Source organism: Solenopsis invicta, chromosome 6 (genome assembly GCF_016802725.1).
Source record: "Solenopsis invicta isolate M01_SB chromosome 6, UNIL_Sinv_3.0, whole genome shotgun sequence".
Taxonomy (NCBI): Eukaryota; Metazoa; Arthropoda; class Insecta; order Hymenoptera; family Formicidae; genus Solenopsis; species Solenopsis invicta.
In genome coordinates, this window is record NC_052669.1 from 7,396,969 (window position 1) to 7,422,180 (window position 25,212).

General features: G+C 41.8%; 2 protein-coding genes across 4 annotated transcripts in view; both read left to right on the top strand.

Moving 5' to 3' along the window:
- The window catches only part of LOC105194235 (Krueppel homolog 1), an 81,595-nt gene extending 71,924 nt beyond the window's left edge, over positions 1–9,671 (top strand). For all 3 annotated transcript variants that reach the window (XM_011159068.3, XM_026136316.2, XM_026136317.2), the window contains one exon: positions 95–9,671. In XM_011159068.3, coding sequence (XP_011157370.1) covers positions 95–222 — 128 coding nt within the window. In that variant the 3' untranslated portion in view covers positions 223–9,671. The remainder of the gene's footprint in view (positions 1–94) is intronic.
- A 10,514-nt stretch (positions 9,672–20,185) lies between these two features.
- LOC105194234 (aminomethyltransferase, mitochondrial) lies at positions 20,186–23,159 on the top strand. Its single transcript, XM_011159066.3, has 5 exons — positions 20,186–20,504; positions 21,077–21,417; positions 21,693–22,012; positions 22,177–22,259; positions 22,425–23,159. Exons 1-5 carry the CDS (start codon positions 20,222–20,224, stop codon positions 22,760–22,762), a joined length of 1,365 nt encoding a protein of 454 aa, XP_011157368.1. The 5' UTR covers positions 20,186–20,221; the 3' UTR covers positions 22,763–23,159.
- Positions 23,160–25,212: the final 2,053 nt, after the last annotated feature.

Sequence of the window (25,212 nt, forward strand, 5' to 3'; positions counted from 1 at the left end):
GTCCGTAGCGTCCAAGTCGGAACTCGAGACTTTTTTTGAGTTTCGATTTACAATGAAAGCGTCTAACGAGACGTCGACACTCGACACCTTTCAGGAGAAGCGCTACGGCTACAGGAGCAGCGATTAGAGCAGGCGCTCAGGCTTCACGGCGGCGACCCGCGCGCCCTGAGTTTTACTCTAGCTCAGCATGTCGTCAACCAACAAAGTAATCAGCAACCATGAAAATTCAGTTACTACTGAGACGAGTGGACCCCTTGGGCGTCGGATCAGACGACTCTGCAGCAGAACGAGCGCATGAACCAGCAACAGTCGCAATCGTCGACGGAGCGCTTGACACCGTTGCACGATCAGCAGCAGCAGCAGCAACAGCAGCAGGGCCCGTCTTCCATCGGTCATCAGCAGCAGCAACAACAGCAGCAGCAACCTGAAGACCGTGGCGTCAAGAGGAAAGCCGATGAGATGATCGGTAATTCCGATGCGTAAGAGCGATTACGTTCATTCGCTGACGTAATTCGCCCCTGCGCCCAAGTGCGGTCACCAGAAATTCACTCACTGTCTCAGCAGTAAGAAAACGTCAAACAAATGTAAGGACTTCGTGAGAAGGAATGTGTACTTCGGTGTCTTCCTATTCGGATAGAACCGATACGAGGCCGGACCTCAACCGGAAATTGATCGAGGGTATCCACCCTCGGTTGACGAACTCTCCGGATGGGTCCGCGCTAGACGAAGGGAGGAGAGTGAGAATACGTACGTGTATAGCGAAACCGTTGCACGGCGCGAGGCGGGCAAGATCGCAGTGGCGACGGTCGACTCTCGCGATTCCCCGTGCGTTTTCCGCGCGGTTCCGCGTCTTTGTTCCTACATCAGTCCTGGATCAAGGATCTGTCGAACGTGGACTCCGCGACGACGTTTGCACGTCGTCTTCGGGTCCCGTTAGGATTCTCAGGACACGTCGCCACTGCCGCACTGCCGCCTCGACTTCCGAAACGTGCCATAATAACTAACGAGAAGCTGCTTAAAAAAAAAAAAATAATAAAACAACATTAAGTCATCCCGGGCGTTCCGTCCGGGGTGCGCCCCGAGGTACTATGATCTTTTAGTACAAGAGCCGATCAAGCGGTACGCGACGGTGCCGAGGGTCCAACGGGCGATCCTCGACCGTTTCGTGTTGGCCAGGCTCAACAAACCTAAACTATATATAAATATTATACATAGATACGTCTATCTCCAGTGAACCGCGCTTAAAAGGTTCCACCCTCTAAACCCCCTAATCGTAAAAGCTCCCGTGATGCTTGAAAAGCGAATCGCACACACCAATAATAACATCCCACGTACGCAAGGCTCATCCGTGACGTGTGCGTCGCGCGGTCGCGGCGAACGTTCCACCACCGACGAGTGGTGTCGTATCGTCGCGTTATACGGTTGTTAATTATATACGTACCGAAATCCCCTTCCCCGTGTGTGCGTGACAGACGGACGAGACGCAACCCATGCGGACGTTCTCTCACTTGCGATCAACGTTTCGCGCGAGAAGACGACAAAGCGACGTTGACATTTCGCGGACGAGAAACGAACGTTGTCGTCGGACGTAACGCGTCGGAACAGATACGTACGCACACGCACACACGTATAAACACGAGTATACACACACGTAAATACATAACACATACAATACACATATATGTACACATGTACAATACATATATTACAAAACTCATCAGCAGCACACTTTTAAGGTGAAAATATAATGCGCGCAACTTGTGCTCGTCGGTAGCACGAAAACTATTAGCTCATAAGCGAACAAACAAAATATAGTTATTACAAACAGTTATATTATATATATTATATATACATACAGAGTATGAAGAGTATGACAGAGACAAAAAACGGGCGAAACCCATTCACACTTACACGTTTAACTGAAGGTGCGGTAAGCGTGAAAGAGCGAGCATTTTTCGTGAGCAAAGCACGCGACGAAGAAGAGAGAAATAAAAAAAACTAAATGCTAAATATTATATATATTATATATATAAATATTATAAATAATGAATATAGGGTCTATGAGACTAGGATAGTTAGGCGAAAGGGAAATACGAGCGAATGCGGAGCGCGCGCCCCCGGAAGTTTTACGCGATCCCAAGTATTGTCGACGTGAGAATGCGACAGCACAGGTCGTGAACGAAGTGGAGGAGGGCATGTGCGAACGTGAGAAAGGGAGGGAGAGCGAGAGAGGGAGCGAACGGGAATGAGTACGTGAATGATTTTACGAATGAACGACCTTGGGATCGACGTAGACGCGCGGGCGCGCCGTCGAGCGAGTGAGCTGATCGAGTAAACGTGAATGCTTCGTGAGCATCAAGGAGGAGCGAATGCGAAGACGAGAGTGAGATTTTAGAATGGCGTGCTTCAGGTAATCTGAGGTCCTGTGATCGTTATAAGCGAAATATTTTTTTATTTCCGGGTAATATAATCTGAAACGCGTAAAACTCTTGCGTCGTTTTGAACTTTTACTTGCAATATACCGTTACGTTCTCGCAATACTTAGGATGAAGAAGAATAAGAAGAATAGGAAATAAAGAAGGTGGATGAACAAAAACAAAAGAACAAAAAAGAAAATGATGATACGAAGATGAGGATGACGAGGGAGAGGAAGAGTATGAAGAAAAGTCCGTAGGTTTGATCGTGGAGCGAACTTTTAGAGACTCGAGCCCCTTACCTCCCTGAAATACCCTTTTTCACGACGACCCGTTAATTCAAATCTCCAGAGCCGACCAAATTTTTCATCGTTCTAGCTTTCATTAAGCTTATGTAGATCGTTCGTACTTTCGGTGGGATTATATTTCGATGAGACCAGACAAGACGCTGACCGTAAACTACATCAGATAGAATCACGTTTTTGACATTTCATTGATAAGAATTTTCTCGAAAATGCGAATTCCTAAAAAAAAAGAAAGTAATAAAGGCCAAAGTAGAAAAAAAAGTCGATTCGATGACACCTACGACATGATTCGATTTCTTCGTTTGTTGATTGATAGTGCGGAATTGTATGGTAGCGTGCCGTGAATTTGTTCACATCTTTGGACCACCAACGTCGACCGCGTTACCGTTGTTGTCGTTTCCTTTCGGAGACTCTCGACGAAACTTTTCGTTCTTGATCGGTTCGTTTTTCGAAAAATCATCCCAAGCCCATTCGATCCTCGCTGTCCATTCGAAAATTCTCCCCCTCATCTCATTTCCAAAATGTAGACCTCCCAAATTTAGTCAAATGAAATTTCGCCTACGAGTACAACTGACAAAATCTTTTCTCTCGCTACGTTTGGAAATCATGTTTCCCGGGTAACGAACTGTGAGAAATTGTCTAACACGAAAATTATCCCATGATGCATGCATCTCCTTCCCATCTTTCATGTCCATTCGTTCGCCAATTACGAAAATAACCTAACGTCGTCATCTTCGTTGAACGTAAAAGACACGCGCCGAGAAGCCGCCGGATAGCCAGGCTTTTTGACCATCTGGGACGAGAGATGAAAAGATCACTAAAGGATTCATCGTCAAAGCTACATTTAACAATCGCACTCGCCTCGCGATCGGAACTCGACGGATACGCCCGCTACGTTTCCTTTCGAAAAACTTGCAAAAATTTGCCCTTTCGAAAGCGTTCTCCTCGCCATTAGAATTGATATAGTTTGCAAATCGTGAACTCAAAAAATTTATGATCTTCATCTTGATTTTTTTCGCGGGAGAGAAAGAAATAAGAGCGGGCCTCCTCGAGTCCCAGCGATCGTAACCGCGGGTCGATTCATTGATCGTTATTATTATAAAGTTTTTGCGTTACAGGGCGTTTTTTCCTCGGATTAAGTAGTATGTAAATACACCTTGATATCACAAGCATAAACTGAGAATTTACTGGTAAACTTAAACGAACGTACATAATGCGAAATAGGGTTAGTTTCTATGTAAATACCTAAAGCTGGACGAGTGCATACACCTCGTTCACGCAACCAACGATAATCGTTTCTTATCGAACCAGAGCTTCTGTTCGTTGTCGGCGCGTGCCCATGACGATCGGCGATCGCTTCCGCCTTCCCTGACCTAGCCGCCGCCCTGAAGGGTGGATTTTACATCCCCGAGGGAGGGATCGCGTGCGGCGGCGTTCGCTGTCTCGCGGGCATCACCGATCGGGAAATTCTTTTTTTTTTCTCGACACTAATACTCTGACACATTGATACACTTACACACAGACACACCTACACCACACGGCATTGCGATGGATTGTACAGCTACGATAGGAAAACATGTAACATCAAAAAACACAATCGTCGCACATTTCGACGCCCACCCGACAACCGATTAGGGATCGATTTTTTCGGAACTTTTACAATCGACAAAAAATCGCGTATTGCTTTTGGATTACAAAAAATATATATACATATATCGTGAACAATGAAAAACATATGATAGGTAGCGTGGCAAAAGTTTGGAGCGCTTCTGTGAGAAAGATGCGAGCGTGCTGAACAAAAAAAAAAATTGGAGAATGAAAGAGACTTGAGAAAATCTGAAAGAGAGCGGATGCAAAATTGATAGTTTCGGAAATCTGATTAACAAAGGAATGCCAGTCAATATCGCGCGGCAAGTTTAGGAATGGACGATGGAGCGAATGGATAGAATTTAGCTTTAGGCGGAGCTGTTAGCACGTGTCGCGCAAATTCGAAGCGCGGAGCAAATTCTCGTTGGAATTAGCGAGTCATCTAATAACGATTATTCGAGTGAATCGTAATTTCATTTCACGGTCCTTATAAAATCGAGCGTCGAGAGATATCGAGAACGGTGCACGAGACAGGTAGTAAGAGCGCGAAAGAGCGAAGTAAGTAACGAAAGGATGGAAAGGTCAGCGTTAGTAGTTACCACCACCATCTCACCATCACCATCACAAAAAAAAAAGAATTGATAAAACAACAACGACAACAATACAAAACACTACCACCACTACCACGTCGGGATCCTTCATGATGATCGCGGTCATGAAACGATTGACAGACGACTGTTTTCGATCGGTGCATCCTGCCGTGCGCCGAGGGTTGCTTTTTCGATCAAAGCGACATAACGATCGGCGGAACGGTTTCAAACTTTTCCCCCGATCGCGACAACACAATCCCCTGCGCGAGAAGGAAGAATTCCCGAGGCGCCGGCCCGTGCCCCGCAAACGTGTACCATAATTTTAAATTTAAACGAAAGGTAATGAAAAAAAAAATAACACACACAAGCGCGTTAAACAATAGATCTAGTAGTGTATGTTCTGTAATCAACTGAGAAGTAAGCAAGGATAAAGATAAAGAAAAAGTAATAATAAAAAAATGCGGGTCACCCCGCAAAAAAACACAAAAAAAAATAATTTACAAATATATTGATTTACATATGCCCGTAACTCGTAAGGGGGTCGGTGGCGCAAACGCGCCCGCGTGAGATTTTCGGGCCTTACGACGACGACGTAGGGAGAAGAAGAGGAGACGGCGGGTCATACACGGCGTCCGCGAGCCGCGACGCAAGACGAGCTCGCGGTCACAAAGCGGAAGCGGATAAAGCGCGAGAGACCGTGGACAATCTAAGGGAGAGGAGGTTGGGTCGTCCGTTTACGTCGCGAGAGAGGCGACGAGAGCCGCGCAAAGAGACGGAGAGGAAGAGAAGAAAGCGGCTGTGAGCAGCGACGAGAGATACGAGAGGAGAAACGATGGCTCACGCACGAACGCCTAACACGACGGGAGAATCCAAGAGAGGAAAGCTCTCCCCCGAGGAAGAGGCGTCACGGACGACCCGAAGATATATAAGCGCCCGGCCGTAGCCCACTCGTGGAAACGCGACTAGCGAGTAGTAGTCGAAGAGGCCCATAAAATGGTAATGATGATAAATATATATATATGTACGGAAAGGTACATATATATACATGATGAAGAAAATCCACAGCGCGACGTCGCATGCAAAATCGGCCCTACCCATAATCTTAATCTCTTTCATGTAAATTTGCTAAATGTTTAAATAATCTAAAAAGTGCCATAGCCCGGATGCGCTGGTGCATACTCCCAGCGCATACACACTTACAAATACGACTCGACCTTCACGAATCAAACGAAAAATCCGCGGATACGCGCGCGCGAACGCGCACGCGGCCGCGGTAGAATTGGTATTCACGCCAAGGAACAAGTACAAGTGACAACAGTGACAGGAACCAACGCAAACAGAGCACCCCAAGAAAGGCGCGTACCCCGCGTCCTGAAACGAAACACAAGTTAAATAGAAGTTGCCCTGGTCCACGAGCGTGCAACCCCGCGCGCTCAAACAGATCTCAATACACGAGCACGCGTGCATGCGTGCGTGCGTGCGCGCGTGTTCACCCGCATGATACAAGCTACAAGAACACAATTTTACACTTCTTCTACACTTAAAGCACACTTGTCTACACTTGATTACACACGCTACGGATATGTAAAGCCAATTGATTTTGTAAATTGTAATCCAAAAACGAATTTTTGAAAAGATATCGATTTGGCCCCGAAATAACGTTATATTTTCGCGCGCGTCATGCAGAAAACGCCGATCCACCTAGGAAAAGCCCGTGGCCTTTCTCGCAAGATAGAGAGAGAGAATGGCTTGCTTTTCAGGCGGAGACGCGTCTTCTCGGGCGCCGTTGGAAAACATTCGATTTTTCACGGTAATTTAGAGAAGAGAGAGCAAAATTCATGGATGATGTAACAGCACACGCGTTTGTGCTCGTAGTGCTACGTAATATGTATAAAATACGCAGCAAAATTTCGCGGCCTTTGGCATACGTTTGGATGCAGTGTACCGATGATGAACGGTGCGTGCGTACTCGCGCGTGTCACGCGCGAGTGCGCACGCCCAATACGCGTCCCGGACTTGACACGAGAGTACCCGGAAGTGACGTGTGGGCGGCCTCTTTGTCGGGCTAAGTTCCGACGATGGACAGGTGGCGAGGTGCCAGAGAATTTCGTCAATGAGAGTCGATGACGAGTGTGAGAGAGTATAAGAAAAAGATTTTAAGAAATGCGACAAAGCGGCGAGCGAAGTTCGAGAGGAAGTTCAAAGCCCTTTGATCGAGAAAGAAAGAACGAGAGAGAGAGAGAGAGAGAGAGAGAGAGAGAAAGAAAGAATAGAAGGCACCTTGGATGCCACCGAGAGACCCCTGTTCCACGAGACGTAATCACCAAAGGTGTAATAACCACATAAGGAACACACAACCAAGAGGAATGTGGCAGCGGCAATTGCATAAGGGCCGTTGTTCGAGTGCGGCTTTACAAGCAAAAACCGTTGGTTTGTTTTCGATCGGGTTTTAATTTTTTAATGAAATAATCTCACGACGCGCGAATACATATCACGTACGATCGTGCGGGCGCGCGCGAACGCGCCCGACGCAAGGATTTTGCGGCGCAGCTGAGATTGTGCGGCAATATTTGTCGGGGGCAACGGCACGACGTACGACGTATGTGCATATTATTCGCGACAGTGTGTATCGTAAGTGCGCAGCATATGATAAAACCGACAGTCTAGCAGTGCGAGCGCCTCGGCGGCATTCGCGTCTTCACGCGGTGACCCTGACCGAGCCTCCGTGATTAAAAACCGGAATAAGTTGTTTAAATGTCCACTATATAAATGAAAAAGCCATAGTTGTTAAGGCGGTGGGTTCCGTCGTTCGGCGAGTCGATTCGACCACACACCGCACACGCGTTCGTCCTGGCCCCAGAGAGAGAACTTCGAGAGAGATGACGGCGGCGAGTCAACGGGGAAAAACGCGAGAGAGAGATAGAAAGAGCAGGTACGGAGATTTCAACGACCGCGAAAAACATTTGGCATACCGGCAAAATTTCCGAGGTTCCTGGCAGATCGAAACAATTCGAGGTAGCCGAGACAATCCGATTTGGAAATTTGGCATCTAAATGCGACGTTCGGCAATCAAAATTCGATCAACTCTCGTCCACATTCTCGTTTTACATTTTTAACATTAAACGTGATTCTCTGATTCCTATTCTTATCTCTTGACAGAGTTCTGCTGGCACTTTCCGTGCCAACAGAAGGGATGAGAGTCAGATGGCAGCGTTTAGCGTTAGACGTGTAGCGAAAGTGTGGAATTTTTATCTCGGCTACCGAGCGGATGGGAAAGAAAAGAGTAGGAAAATATCGGATACGAAGAGCCTCCAGAGACTCTAAACCTTATGATCGATCGAAGTCGTGAAGAAGTAGCGACTGCCATGATCCCAAATAATCCATACAATTGATAATGGTCGACGACGACGAGCGTGCGGACCCATCGCGCTGTCTCGTCACGGACAGATCATGCGAGCGCGACGGGCCGATCGGCTAGATCAATGTCGCATGGTCTCCCCGTGGCGAGGCGATACTCTTTTCAAAATATTCTTCATACTTCCGTTGAGAAGAATGTGTTTCTTTCAACCTGAACCCGAGCAACCCCCCGCATGCGTGTCCGAGGTGAAAGGCCGAGTCCGTTTATTTGGCGTTAAACCGAAAAAAAAGGGGAAAAAATAATCGATAATCGCGCGAAAGAAAGAAAAAAACAGGTGAAATTAGCACTTATAAATACGAAAAACTTTGCGAATTATTCAAAAGGATATACGTGAATTGGCATATAGGAAAAAAAAAGATGGATCACGAGAATGTGTGAGGTAAACCAGTATATTGTCCGCTGAGTGGGTGCCTTCGTCAGGGTTTTCCGTTACAGTAAACAGACAGTTCTCAAGTATAACTCACAATTAGTAGTGCTATAGTAGGACAGTAATCACAGTGTACCGCAGTTAAACAGTTAAATAAGTAAGTATACGGGAAGCACGTGGTCTTTTTCAGTGTCTGCAGAATCTCGTCGTACGCTATCTACCGTTAATCGGCTAGTGGCACGACCGGAAGTATACCGGATTCATTTCGTGCGCAACTTCCTACCGGAACCTCTCCCGTCCCGATCCACCGTTTGGCTAAGCGTTTTCCTCCCTCTGACCCGATTCTTTGGATCTCGAACGGCCGGTGCAAAAAAGATTCGATCGTATTATCGTGAGAGAAACCGTATCCTAAAAGCGAAATTCAAAAAAATTAAACTCCGAACCTCACCAAACCGGTCGTTCGCAAACCTTTCCTTTCACAATTCAATCGACATTTAACAAATAAATATGATAATAAGTGTACTAAGTGTCTGTGTAGTTTAGCCAACGTGTACGTTGTATACTCTGAGATAGGCGCGAGAAGGCGAGCTAACGAAGAAGATAGGAACGCGAAGTGGGAGAGATAGCGGGAGAAAGGAGTAGAGAGAGACAGAGAGAGAGAGATAGACGATTGCACGGTGGAGCCATATTTAACTAACTGATAACAATTAATTAATTACAGTAATCATTCAAGACTTAATTAACAGTTAACCGTACCGCATACACACATGAATAATTATTAATTACACGTACTCCAGTATATAAGTAAGAGCCGAGCGGTAGCGCTGCGCATACCGCGCGCACCGCCTCTATCCAATAAAGAAATCGCGGAGGCACTCACTACGGAAATCAATGAGCAGGGACTTTGGGACTCGGACGCGGATCGGAGGGTACCTGAACACGCGAGAGCCGGGATTCCAGATCGAAATTATCCGCAGAGTATTCAACAGTGAAAAAAAAAAATGGGAGAAAAAAAAGAAAAAAAACCAAGTCCGACGACTCTCTGGAGAGCCCGTCCGGCTCTCGGGATCTCGGATGATCAGCTGTTCGACTTCAGGATTGTTTCAGAGCCCGCTCGACAAGCTCGCGATAACCGCGTTCGGGCAGCGCGTGTTCAGGTGTCCCGCACCCCCGTTACGTTATTGGTCTTTAAAGTGCAACGTTGAGTTATTTCACTTACAGCGTTGTTTTTCTACACAATACAAAATACCCCACCACCCGTCCCCACCGGCGAACCAATCCACCTCATCACGCTCCCGCAGGAACAAAGCATCCCCTTCACCCACCGCCCCAACCGCTCATCCCCCCATATACAATGTTGTCTCACGTCCGTTCGCGATAAACTTGGTTGCGAGTCCAGCGGCAGTCGCACTCCGTCTCTTTTTGGAAAAAATTAAAAGATACCGGATAGTCCTTTTCATGTTTTTTTTTATTTTAAATAAAAAAGAATCGTGGAGTTGGCTTACAGAGAGATCACTAATTTATTTTATGAAAAAAAGTGTTCTGGAAATTTTTAGAAGATTCCTTAAAAAAAAAAAAGCAATCAAATTTTTATGCTATTCCGACGGTGCATCTCTCTCGCTCAATGGAACGGAGCGCGACTTGACCTCGACTCCGAGAAAAGCGAACGTTAAGTTTCAGAATTCAGACTTTTACGTACAGTTAGTTACGTGAGTAATACAGCGCAAGTTATCGTTAATTTTTTTACGCGCAGCCTCGTTGCGACATAGGCGACACTTTATAAACGTGCAGACCATCCTGCACGATCTTCTCGCGCCGAAGAGCGCGACGAGGATGCGCGTGCAGGTTTAATGGTATCGATTGAGTTTGGTCGAAGTCCCCTTTTGGGCAAACACACCGACGCACTTCCGGTCCCGCCGGCCAGCACCGTTCGACAGAAAAATAAAGAGGGAAAGAAAGAAAGAAAGGGGGGAGAAAAACGATCTCGAGCCTCCGAGAAGATGATCACGACAGAGAGGGAGCGATCCTCCGTTCGAAATTCAATTCTAGTCAAAAGAGGGTACAAAGCCGAGACGGGTGTCAGCTCGGACAGGCGAAATCGGTACTTATTTAATGCGAGGAGAAAGAAAGGAGGAGGCGGAAAGAGAAAGAGAGAGAGAGAGAGAGAGGAGAAATACGGAAGGAGGAGGCTCGAGAGGGAAAAACTTTCCATAGGATTGCGCGAGCGCATATTTCATTTGGCGTGTAGGGAAAAGATAAAGAGAGAAAACAGAAGAAGAATCGACGAATCTCAAAATAGAAAAAAAAGGAGGGTAAAAGAAAACGAAATATGGTGCTGGAGACGCAATCTGTGGAATCGGCAGGGTGGCGGGACCGTGCACGAGGAAATATCCGCGTTGCTGACAAAACGTAGCCTCTTTTCGTTGTGTCAAACCGCCGGCCAGGATCCGGGCCGATCCTTGTATAAGCAAAAACGACAAACTTTCAAAAAGCTAAAAAAGATGAATGTACGGTGCGAATGGATCTTTCATGAAGCTTCGATTGTTGTTGTTCCGTCGAGTTTTTCCTTTTGCATATAAAAATACCCACCCTCACGCTTTCCCGGCGAGGCTGCCAAACGGGGTCTCGCACGTACGCTTCGATCCGCTCGAAGAGAATCGATCCTCGATCGGCGAATAATACGCGAAAAGTTTAGAAGCAGATGAAATGAAAATATTATTAAAAAAAGAAGAAAGTAAAATCGAAAACGTCGAGAGCCCGTCAAGCAAGCCCCAGCCTTTCGATACCGCGGTTATACCTACGATTATTATGATTACTATTAGTTATTAATTATTATCATTATTATTATGAGATTGCCAGAGGGCAATTGGAGGCGTATTTTATAGAGAAACGAAAGGGAGGGGAGAAAGAGAGAAAAAAATCCAGGAAGCAATGCCTCGGTTTGAAGTTTGGATCGTCGAAGCCATAATAATGTTACAAAATAATAATTCTTAAGTGAATCGACGAGAAGCGGTAGTAAGGGAAGAGAAGCCACGTTTCGAGATTCTCCCTTTTTTTTCTTTTCCTTCTTCACGCGGCTCCTTTTCTTTTTAATTCTACACGTGCACACGAAACACGCGTACATGCAAAACTTACACTGATTTTTTTTAAGTACTATACGTTACTTAGCAAATAAATATCTAGGTACAAAAGTAGAAAACGGAAAACGATACCGCGGATTTAAATCCTTCTCTCTTCCTTTATTTTATTATTACTATTATTGGTGTAATAATAATAATTATTATTAGACAATTAGGCAACGAAATTTTATTGTTGTTAACGATCGCGCGAGATTGGTTTTTCATTATGTTTGTTAATTTTTCTTTTTAGTTATGCGCGTGGATTATCGCACGACTGAGAAAGACGGAGATATGACGGAGGCAAATTGTCGTTAATTGAGATTTATACGTATTTCTGTTTTTTTTCTTCGTTTTTCTTTAATCTAGGGACATCGAATTCGACTCTCGCTTTCTTGATCTTTTTTCCTTTTTTTTTACTTACGTATCGCGCATGTGTATCGCGTACGCCGCGTAAAAGTTTATTAAAAAAATTTTTTTAACGTTCCTCCTTGTACCCCCCTCCCCCTTTTTTACGTATACCAGTGCACTTTCCTCGTTTAGAAGGCGAAGAGTACGGGGACTAATCTCGATCTCATTTTACACGCGTGTGTTCAACACGTCGCGTCCTCGCGGAGAAAATCAAGCTCGTTCGAATCGGCGAGTCGCGATGATTGAATTTTTATGTTTCTTCCATGTCCCGCAATACGTACTCCTCAATCGTCTCTTCGCAACGTTTTCGTTCGCCGAACCGCGAGATTACTATTGAAGGCCACGCTTTTAGTCTCCACGTGACGATTTACTTTCGGTCTCGCTATGAGAGAGTTCCTATTTAAATGAGAAAAATTAATCGGTAAGGAGAAGACTCGGGGGGGGGGGGGGAGGGAAGAAGGAAAAGCGAGCGTGGCGGAAAACGCGGCGTTCGGCGAGCGAGCTCGTCGAGTTACGTTTGCTAGTCAGAATTGGTTTAAAAACGATGAAGCAAGCTAGAGATTTTTTTACGGTTAGTTACTGCCTATTATTAATTAATTTGTTAAGCGTAGCCGTTACGTTAGTTAACGCGACCTCCCTCCCCCCCTTCCACTCTCGTGCTGCACTCATCCTGAAGTAAAGTAGGTCAACTTGTACACGTGCACGCACACATACACGCAATGGTATACAAACTACGGTTCTTTAGTTACTATATTCGCGTAGATTGAGTCCTCGATTTATGAAAATTAATTGCAGTCCGCCGAGACACGTAGGTCGTGTTAAATTTAAGTCCGATAACTCCGTTCTTATTTTTGTTACGAACTTCCTTTTTTTTTTTCTCTTCTGATGCCTTAGACGCATACACTCACGCGGGCTCAGGGCCTGCCACAACTATTACATGATAGTTTAGTGCCAACACTACCATCACTCCTATTATTACACCTACTGCTACCGCTGTCGCTAGGAAATGTGTTAGTACATCGCTATTATTATTATTATATTATGTTATATATTATATGTTATTATTATAACAATATTAATTATTATTATTATAATTATAATTATATTATTATCAGCATTGTATGTATTAGAGTCCGTGTTGTAAACTGTTCTGTCTTCGTTCGCGTATGGTACATTAGGTAAATCGATGTGATACATGTCTAGTTCTCTTTGTGTCAATTCGACCGTGATTAGTTTCCCTTCTTCACATCCTTTTTTTTTTGTTTTGTAATTCGACTTTTCGTACATGTGGTTCCTCGCGATCGACGACGGCTTCTTTTGCCTTTTGAGAGAGAGGCAAGATGATGTGTCGAATCTTTAAAATACGCTGACGATTGTCACATGGAGTTTAGGACACGTGCATTTATTAAATTTTATCGTTACCTACTATTATACCTTGTCGATGAAATGCCGGGCGTACGAACGCTTAACTCGCAATGGGGGAGGAATGTGGCTCTTACGAATCCATTCCCCCGTTTGATCATTCGACGTATCGGAGAATTTCGGATATGCGCGTTCAAGCAAATTCGATACTTCGGAATTATTTCTAAGTATACAAAAACGTGTATGTGATCCAAAGTGAAATTAATGTAATATATATTGATCTCGACGAACGGCGCGCTCGTACACCCGGCGATATTCGTTATTAGTTAATGCTATTAGTTATTATCAGTTAATGCTATTAGTACTATTACCACTATTATTAGTTATCGCTATCGACTCTTAATGTGTCCCTTATTGTCGATCGGCGAGATAACTATTGCCCTCTCCGTCTCGAGCGCCCTTCGTTCATTTAGTACTGTCGCACTAATTACTTTCATTGATCACTCGTTAATTATTACAAAAAATAAGATTAATTCGAAATTAGAATCTCTCGAAAGATTTGTTACAGATTTGTCACAGAAAAAAAAAGATTTGTTTGTAATTTCGTATAGTAACACAAAAGGATCGTTCTCGAAATTAATCGAGAGTAACAATTGTTACATCTCGATCATTCGAAGATTTTTCATTGCCAAATTAATGTGCGGCAGCAGCAAACGCGGAGTTAACCGATCGAGACGGGGAGCGGTGTGCGCGATTTGAGATGTTTCGATGGAGGATTTAGTGTCCAAAAGGTGCGATTACGAGCTAAAGGAACCAGAAGTCCCGACGAAGGCTGTCGAAGCGAGAGAAAAGATTCTTCTTTCCCTCGCCAGTCCTTCCGGTCGCGTTCTGGTTGCAATTAGAGAAGCTATGGGATCCTCAAAGCACCAATGCACGTCGCGAGCTACGTACATATAATACAATTTCGAATTTCGGAAATAATTGACGCGCGAAAAAGAAGTACGGAAACTAAAAAGCAAATACTATGTAGTAAGAAGGAGAAAGAGAGAGAGAGAGAGAGAAAAGAGGAAAGCATGTCATGCAATTATATTCATACCAATCTCTTTCGGTTACGAGCAAGTTCCGCATTGTGTAGGATGACTAATTGATGATTACGATGTGAAGATTAATATCTTTACGAGATGAGGACGAGAATGGTCGATGATTGCGACTAACGGTGGAAGAGCGAGATCCAAATTGTGAAATCGCGAGAGCCTTTTTGCACGAAAACGCATTTGCAAAAACGGATGCGTATCTCTAGGAACGTTCTTTTTGTTGTTGTTGATGATGATAATGATAAATACGTCGATGAAACGAGAGGGTGCTTCTATGCGATGAAAGGAAGCTCCGGACACGCGTGGAAGGAAAATTCGAAATTCGGATTAAAAAAAAAAAGAGAAATCTAGTCTTTTCCCTACCACGTACGCGACGACCCGATTCCGTCTCGCGTACGTGGGCAGTGTTCGATGAGAATTCAAAACTAGCGTGTATCGATAGCTAATATGTGCTGGAATCAATCTTTTTGGTCGATCGATCGACCGTCAATTAACCTTTCCAGATGTAGCGACAGCGGGTGAACGGGATTGCGAGCGAAAAATTCTCGGGCGCCGACTCCACTCTGCGAGTTCGTGCGGCAATTATTCTTACGTCCGTTCGGAATGTGAGATACCAAATTCCGAATTTTGTTCCTCCCGGATCAAGTTCGCCCGCCGCCGCTACTATTCTCTTTAGCCGAGAAACATGCTCAATAATTCTTGTCGATCAATCATCATGCTCCATATTTAGGACGCTCGAAAGATGTGCTTGATTTACGCGGCGCAAAATTTGTCAGAAAAAAAATATATATATACGACGGCACTTCGTCGAGGCCCTTTCTAACGATCCAAAAAGAAATAAAAAATAATAATAACACTTTCGACAAAAAAACCAGTCGTCTCGACTGCGAGTATTTTTTCAAAGAGTTTCTCTGAAATTTGAAAGTTCGGATGCACGACGAGAGGAGAGGCCTCGACGAAATATCGCGATTCTCTCGAACATATCAAAATACGACGGACTCCACGTTGGAGCATTATTGCGACATTACTTTCGATGTGTAATTAGATTGTAAGTGATAAATCCAATGAAACGCACGCGTCTATGCGCGCCGCGACAACGCGTACGCGCATAGACGCCATTGAACACTGCACGATCGATGATCGCGAGAAAAAATAAAGAGGTAATCAACGCGAGATCGAGGATGGGAAAAGATCCGATCCTTGAAACATCCTTTAGGCTTACGATCGAGGATTAAGAGTTTGTTAGATGTTAATGTCTGCGGAGCGGGTCGGCTTGGCGCTTGGTGAAAGTGATCTTCGCGCAAAAAATTTTCTCGCAAAATTCCAAATTCTCTTTCATGAAATTCCAAACTGATGAAATAAAATTGATCCTTGAGGTAAAGCGTCCTTTTAAAGCGGCGACGAGAGAAATCACGTTTATACGGCAAGGCAATTCAGGAATTTTCGTTCGATAAAGAGACTCGAACTACCGGAGATCATTTCGACAAGATCGCGAGGCCGATTCGCGGGCGTGTAGATCGAAGATAGGCGAAAGGAAAAGAAGTTTATAAGCGAGAATAAATTCTTCGTGCCTCACGACTTCCGGCTGGACGACCTTTCACGCGACTACGATATTCGTAATTAACGGCTCGGATCGTTGTGTCGGGAGAGACGAATGGTGGAATTCGAGTCCCGCAGTTAAATTGTAAATATGCGGTAATCGTATGCGAAAAGTATATTCTCCCGATCGTGAAATTCGTTCCTTCGTAAGCGCAAACGGAAGCTCGTCGATTCCGGAAGCACGCGATCGGCCAGCCTAAATTTAAGGTCTTTTTTAGAAATTAGCGGCGGAAAGGCAGATATATATCGCGAGGGCGACTATCGCTGCAATTTTGTGAATGAGAGAGCAAGGGTTTGCCTGCGAGTGAAGCATTGCGAGCGAGGTGTGCTGAGCGAACGGAAGAATGCATCGGCGAGCGTGTGAGCGAAACGCGAGAATGAGAGAGCGAAAGATATATATATGAGAAGAGAGAGAAAGATTAAGTGTGAGCAAATGGGATATAAATGTATGTGAGAGATAGGAGAATAAACAAAATTTTACTACCAAGTGGACTAGAATCGCAACCGATGGGCATTATTAAGCGAAAATAAAATTTTCGGAGCGTTTTTTCGACGAAGAAAAGCGTCCAAAATTGTACCTATTTTCATTTTATAAATTATATATATATATATGTATATGTATATGTATAGATATACGACGACCTAAACGATTATTATTGCAAGATGTAATTGCAAGAGAGAGAGAGAGAGAGAGAGAGAGAAAGTGAGGAAGTGTGTGTGTGAAAGAGAACGCGCGAGAGAGCAAGGCGATAGGAAAACGATGAAAAATAAGAAATTATTGTATCTATATTCGGAAAAATGATCGATGATGTATTCGAATCGTGATTATTATTATTATTATTATATATTATGATTATTGTGTATAGTTAAGGCGAAAATGGAATTTTAGACGAAATTATCGAACTCGAGGTATACATATAGGGAACGTAAGTAAGAGAAAGAGAGAGAGAGCGCGCGCGAAACAGCATGAAAGAATGAGAGAGAGAGCGTGTGTATGAGAGAGAGAGAGAAAGAGCGAGAGAGAATTTCTCGATGGTGATTGCACATTGCATGTCGACAGGCAACAAAACAGAGTCCCCCTCCCCTCCAATGAAAAAGTTAATAGAAAAATCAAGTCACGGCCGAACGAAACGCAGGAGCAAAAAGTTTTTTTGAGATCGTAATTTTTCGAAGTATTTCAAAATTCACACGAAACGGGCGACTTCTTTCGATTTTTCGAGATCGCGAAATTTTTCTTCCGAGAGACAAAACAAAAAGAGAGTGATTCTCGTTTCCTTTGTACCAGGACCAAAAGAAAAAAAAAATAGCCGAATATATATCTATATATAAAAATATACATATATGTATGTATGTATGTATGTTCGTATGTACGTACATACATGAACCAACACACGCAACGTGCGAACGCGTCCTCCAGCGCGACGATTCTGCCGGAACGTTGCGCGATCGAGCGACTTTCGGACAACCAGAACGAGTGCCTCGGGTCCGATCCCAGTTAGAGGACGGGCCCAGATTTGGGAAAATTCTTTGCCGGCAGATCGACGCGCTCGGGGGACCCGAACGGTGAGGAGGAGAGGCGGCAGGAGGCAAAAAAAAAAAACAGTAGCTCGGACAGCAATAGTTACAGGTCAAAACAAAAACAGCAAAATTAAAGCAGGTTAAATTTTAAAAAACAAAAGAACAAAAGAAATCAAGTCGGAACAGCGGAAACAAAAATCGCGTAGAAACACGAGGCAACATAGTTATATACTTTTTTCAGTAGCGCACAGAGATCGCACTATCACAGTTTCAGTTTCTTACCTCGCGATCGTAGATCGTTATTACATTTCCCGACGCTCACGGCGGCTGCGTCCCTCGATCGAGAATCAGTTTCTCGCGAACGATCGCTCAATTGAACATCGCAGAGCGATCGAAGGGGAAGATTGAAATTGTGATCGATCGACGGACCCGGGACGCCGTTGACGCCTTATTTTTTTCACCGCAACATATTCGTTCATCAGTATTGCAATTTCCCATTTTCCCTTCCCCCTTGCAACCCTCTGCCTGATTACAGCATCCTTACTTGCGGTACAAATCCCGCGGATATATCCCGTTTTTCCACCCTCCCCAGTCCACCGCCACCGGAACCACCCCCCTCACAACCAATCCTGGTCCTTTCCACCTCCTCCCCCCGGTTCCCTCCACCACCAAACCAATTTACCAGTGTGAGTGAATGTGTCAACACGTGCAAGGATTTTAAAAAGAAAAAAAAAGAAATCTAGCTAATTTCGAGGAGGAATGGTGGAAAAAAAATGAGGAAAGCGTCGAGCAAAATGCGATCGTGAGGATTGATTTAAAGAGAATAAAACGGGAAAACGTACACACACACACATTCGTCGGACTGTGTAGGGACATTTTGCATCAATTGTGTAAGACACGAGACAGAGGGAGAAAGTGTGCGTGTGTGTGAGAGAAAAGGGGAGATTAAAAGCGAAAAAAAAAGATTAAATAAAAGAGGAAGCGAAGTGAGAATGCGCGTGTGGAAGGTGCGAGAGCGAGAGGTAGAAGAGATCCTAAAGAGAGCGAGCGAGAAGATAAAAAACGGCGGAAGCTAAAAAAACAAAATGTACGAACGAACATTGATACTATCTTCGTTTTTTAAGGTCGTTTCTCCGTTCGACACGCTACTATATAAATATTGACATTTGTCATTGGATTATTATCGACGATGATGAAGTATCATTATTATTATTATTATTACGGAACTATTATTATTACGATGATAAATGATTATTATTATTATTACTACCATTTATTATTGTCATTATTATCACAATTTATTATTGCGATGATGATCATGATTATTATTATTATTAATATTATTATTATTATTACGTGGTACAATAAAAATTTAATAAGCATTCCAAGTCTCGTGACTGCTAGTTCAACTAGTTTCCCATACACCCATAATTCGATAATAGCTTCTTTATCACGTAATTTTACGTACCATGACCCCTCTTACGTATAAAGATAAAAATAACTGCTTACTGATAACAGAAGGAGTAAACAGAAGTGTTATAACATGTAACGATATCACGTCGTTAAACATAATTTGCAGGGACGGCTTACGTTGTCAATTTTACGTAATACGTTTTCCGAGATAATACACGTGCTAAATCTCTTATTTGTCATTATAAAACGTCCATTTTGCAAAATAAAAAGATGAATTAACTTTACATAAAATCATATAAAGCAGTGAAGGATATATAATTAACAACGTTTTTTTAAAACTTTTTATAACGAATTCGTGAACGACTTAATTCAATTTACGAAAAGATTATTCATAATATTCATAATATATTGCGTGCCTGTAAAATCGTCTTCTAGCTTATCAAACCTGAACGTTTAATTCTGGTTAGTGCGATATTGTTTGCAAAACTCTTTATAGTATTTTCTTAAGATACTTATAGTTAAATTTGACGTTCGAATTAAAAATATAATTTCCAGTTTTAGTTTACGATTATGTTTTAAATCCAACAACTATATCGACACGCAATTTAAAACTAAAAAATGTATTTAATAATTGATATAAAGGTAATTAAACTTCGAGAGAGAAATAACACTTCCTTTTTATTTTTTCTGAATTTTCAAATTTTAAAGATTAACCTATGATGCTCTCTTTGCTTCTTTTTTTTTCTTTTTTGCATTTTGCCTCTTTGCACACTATTTTATTGACAATTCTGTTTCTTGTCACGTGTTTCTCGTTCGATGTTCAATTTTTGTTATTTCGCCAATTTAGATAAGACACAAAGTAACAAACAAGAAGCGAAGAGTACATTATAGATTAGCCTGCATCCGAGTCTGGTAGCAAATATCACGCGGGGTCATCACAGCCCCACACAGAGCAGCTTGGCGTAGCCATTGAGCTACGCGGAGTTATTCAAGTTAGTGAGCGATAACGCATTAAGAAAGAAGCATCATGCTTCGTTTCGTCGCTCGCGGTAGATTCGTCATCTGTGACAATCTCGAGAAATGTCTGAGTGAAAGACCGGCTCTGGGAGGCGTGCGTGACACCTGCAGCGTCGCCAGGGTGTCGAGGGTCAAGGAGAGACTTGGCGGTGGTTCGACGTCGCGTTCAAATTGTTTGATCGATTCCGCGATACCTCGCGCAACCATCGAAACGACTTGTCGGTTGTCATCAACGTCGACTGCCAGTGAAGCCCGCAAGACCTGTCTTTACGATCTTCATATAAAAGAACAAGGCAAGTTCCAAACCCAAATGAGTCGTTACCATTCAATTAAACAGTATCTTTAAATCTATGCCAGCCCAGGTGACACAGTTATGTGTTCACTAGATAATAGCTATAAGTTTCACATTTTATATAACGTGAAAGTAGTAGCAATGTTGTAATTATATTAAAATTTCGCTCTTTTTCAAAACTAATTATGATGGTACATTTATATTACCTTATTATAATTATATTTTTTTGTACAACAACTATCTAGTTCCAATGCTTAAATTCTATGTATTGAAGCATCAAATACTTGTTATATAAATAATATGTAGCATTTGCACATTTATATTATATAAAAGAAAGCAATAGATACAAGTAATTATAAATATTACAAAATATTTATTATATAAAGTATTATTCACAATTACATAGTAGTTACAAATTGTGTCGACTGGGAAACTATATTGCAGAACTTTGATCGCAAATAAATAAATAAGATAGCTAATACAAGGGAGGAATGTGTTTTTAATTTTTATGAAAATATGTAACAATGAGGAAAATCATTTATCTCGTATCACAGCGATTCTATAAATATTTAGGCAAGGTCATTAACTTTGCGGGATGGCTACTGCCGGTGCAGTATCGAGAGGCGATCGCCGTGTCTCATCTACACACCAGATCACTGGCATCGCTCTTCGACGTCGGTCACATGCTGCAAACGCGCGTTTTCGGTAAGGACGCCGGAGAGTATTTGGAATCGCTAACCACGTGTGATCTCAAGAATCTAAGCAAGGGTGCCGCGACTCTGACAGTCTTCACCAATGATAAGGGTGGAATTTTGGACGATCTCATCATTACTAAAGACGATGAGGATAAATACTTCGTGGTATCTAACGCGGGGAGGAGGGACGAAGATAGTCAACTTCTCTTGGAGCGTCAGGTAAAAATTAGCATATTAAAAGAAAAAAATTACTAAATTTTAATAAATATTTGTTTCAATAGTTGCAATAAAATATTTATTTAGTGCACGAACCATTAATTTAATTTAAGAATCATTTTCTTTATTCAGTAAATATTTATGTACCGTAAATAAATATTTCATTGCAATTATTCAAACAAATATTTATTAAAGTTTAATAATAATTTTCTTCCTCTCAGTGCATGCTCCTCATTTTAACGCAATCAAGATCAATAATAAACAATCTTTATTTTTAGGATGATTTCAAGAGGATTGGTAAAAACGTGCATGTCGACTTCTTGGATCCTCTGGAGCAAGGTCTCATAGCTCTTCAAGGGCCTACAGCGGCAACGGTCCTCCAATCATTAGTAAAAATAGATCTTCAGACTCTAAAGTTCATGAACAGTGTCGAGACCGAGGTGTCAGGAAGTAATATTAGAATTTCGCGATGTGGATACACCGGAGAGGACGGTTTTGAGATCTCTGTACCTGCGAATGACGCGATTAATCTAGTCGAAAGGATCTTGGAGATTCCTGACGTGAAGCTGGCCGGTTTAGGAGCCAGAGACAGCCTAAGGTAGATCAGTAAACAAACAGATAGCTTGCCTTAAAATAATACTCTTCGAGCATAATCAAGATAATGTGTGTGAGGGTTTAAAAAGATTTAAATAAATAGCAAGTAACGTAAGAATAATGATAAAAGAGAAACTCTATTAAGGTATTTTCCGTAAATTTTCACAGATTAGAGGCTGGACTCTGTCTATACGGTCACGATATCAATGAAGACACCACGCCAATCGAAGCTGCCCTTACATGGCTAGTCGGTACGGTCTCGCAAAGATCATTAATGAACCCTCGAATGCGATAATTACTTTTTTAAACCCCTCTATATAGCTTTATCACCCGCATTCAATTTTCTCTACCTTCGGCAAAATGCAATTATTGCAGAATTTAAAAAAATATTAATCTTTTTTTGTCTTTCTCGATAGCGAAACGACGAAGAGCCGAAGCGAACTTTCCAGGCGCGGAGCGAATACTTTCGCAGATCAAGACGGGCCCGACGAAGAAACGCGTCGGGCTCTTACTGGGTCAAGGACCACCTGCCAGGGAAGGAGCGCCCATATTGACGCCGGAAGGTGAGCGTGTAGGCAGCGTTACTTCCGGTGGACCAAGTCCGACCTTGGGCCGGCCGATCGCCATGGGATACATGCCGCCGGATTTGGCGCAATTCGGTGGCGGGATACTGGTCGAGGTTCGAGGGAAGACGTACAAGGGTACCGTAACGAAGATGCCCTTTGTGAAAGCGAAGTATTACACCGCGAAATGATGCTGATTTCGCGACGGAAATTGGTCGATCTCCGGAATACCGCACGCAATGATTAATTGACAGCCATGAAATCGTTTAGCACATTTATTCGAAAAGTACCCAAACAATTGGCTTAGATGATTAGCTAGCGCGAATGAATTGCGACGAATCGCAAATGACGTTATTATTATTAATTAATAGTTTCTAAAAATTTTATTTGCATTAGCTAATCTCTAAATTAAATTAATATCAGATAATTGAACCTCTTCCATGAGAGATTGCTAAATATTATAATACATTAAATATAATATAATACAATACAATACCAATCTTGTAAAACAGCTTACAAGATTAATTATTATTTATAAAAATATGCATTTGTACGATAATACCATAAATATCTATTTTTATATACGACTGTTATTATACAAATTATTAAATGTATCTACACACGAGGAATTATCATAAAAATTATAGATTGTCACCTTTCGCAATAAATATTTTTTAATACATTATAATTTTATTATAGTACTATTATAAATATTTTATAAGATATAATAAATTTATTTATAATATTAAATAAATTAATACTCTGTAATTAATCTTGTATTGATTTTACCCCACTTTCACGTATAATCCCATATTATCGTGTGTGTGAAGCTGGCATATCATTTGGTGGAAATTCACTAAACATTGACAGTTCTGGAGTTATTTTCAATAGTTCTACAGTTTCTGATAGATAAAACAAATAGTTCTGGCCTTTAAAGCGAAAAAAACGCATAGGACAAAGTGAGACGTCAGGTTCACGCAGCGTCTCAGTTTGTCCTGCGTAATTTTCCAAATCCATTTCTTGTAGGATTTTAAAAGATCTCAAGTTCTAGATGAGTTTTAGAAAGAGTTTTAGCGTTTAACATAGTTTATTTAATTAAAAAAAAATATTACAAAATATTTATTTTATAATATTACATAATAAAGTTCCGTGTACAAAAAAATATTTTTCCTCAAGTTTTGAACGTATTTAAACGCCTTCCAAAAAGTTCCGGTCGATTCAATTATTTATTAATCAGAAAAAAATTGTTATCTCCCGCAAAAGTCGTATATTGGCATATATGAGTGAGACGCTGATCGGTTGTTTAGAGTTCTATGCATAAAAAAATATTTTTCCTGTAGGTCTGAACTTTTTTAACAATGTTTCATAGAATTCGGCGACATTATTAATTATTTGTTAAATAATTTTTATTTCCTGATATAACCGCATTTATTGTTATATGTACTGGCAAATGTATTGTTATACCGGCTTTTCTCGAACTTAGCGTAACCCGGGACCAATAACGTGGACGTGGCGAGATTATGGTTCCTTTTTTAATCTTTTTGGGGGATTTTTGTTTTTTAATTTTTCTTTTATTATATTTAAGAAATTTTTAAAATATACGAATATAAGACTTTCACGAAAAATTATTTTCTTTTAAATAATTAAATAATTGAATCAACCAGAATTTTTCGAAAAGACCTTGGTTACGTTCAAAACTACAGAGAAAATATTATTTCGTACACACAACTCTTCGAAAAAGACCAGCATCTCACCTATATATGCGGAAAATCGGCTTTTTCACAAGTTATTAATTTTTTGTTGATTAACTAATATCGGAATCGACCGCAACTCTTCGGAAGGGGCTTTAATATGTTGAAAACTGTAGGAAAAATATTTTTTGATACACAAAACTTTTTGAAAAATATCAGCATCTCACCCATATAGAGGAAAATCGACTTTTTCGGAAGTTATTAATTTTTTGTTGATTAACTAATATCGGAATCGACCACAACTCTTCGGAAGGCACTTCAATATGTTGAGAACTGTAGGAAAAATATTTTTTCGTACACAGAACTCTTTGAAAAATATTAGCATCTCACCCATATAGAGGAAAATGGACTTTTTCGAAAGTTATTAATTTTTTGTTGATTAACTAATATCGGAATCGACCGCAGCTCTTCGGAAGGCACTTCAATATGTTGAGAACTGTAGAAAAAATATTTTTTCGTACATAGAACTCTTTGAAAAATATCAGCATCTCACCCATATAGAGGAAAATTGACTTTTTCGGAAGTTATTAATTTTTTGTTAATTAACTAATATCGGAATCGATCGCAACTCTTCGGAAGGGGCTTTAATATGTCGAAAACTGTAGGAAAAATATTTTTTGATACACAGAACTCTTTGAAAAATATCAGCATCTCACCCATATAGAGGAAAATCGACTTTTTCGGAAGTTATTAATTTTTTGTTGATTAACTAATATCGGAATCGACCACAACTCTTCGGAAGGCACTTCAATATGTTGAGAACTGTAGGAAAAATATTTTTTCGTACACAGAACTCTTTGAAAAATATTAGCATCTCACCCATATAGAGGAAAATGGACTTTTTCGAAAGTTATTAATTTTTTGTTGATTAACTAATATCGGAATCGACC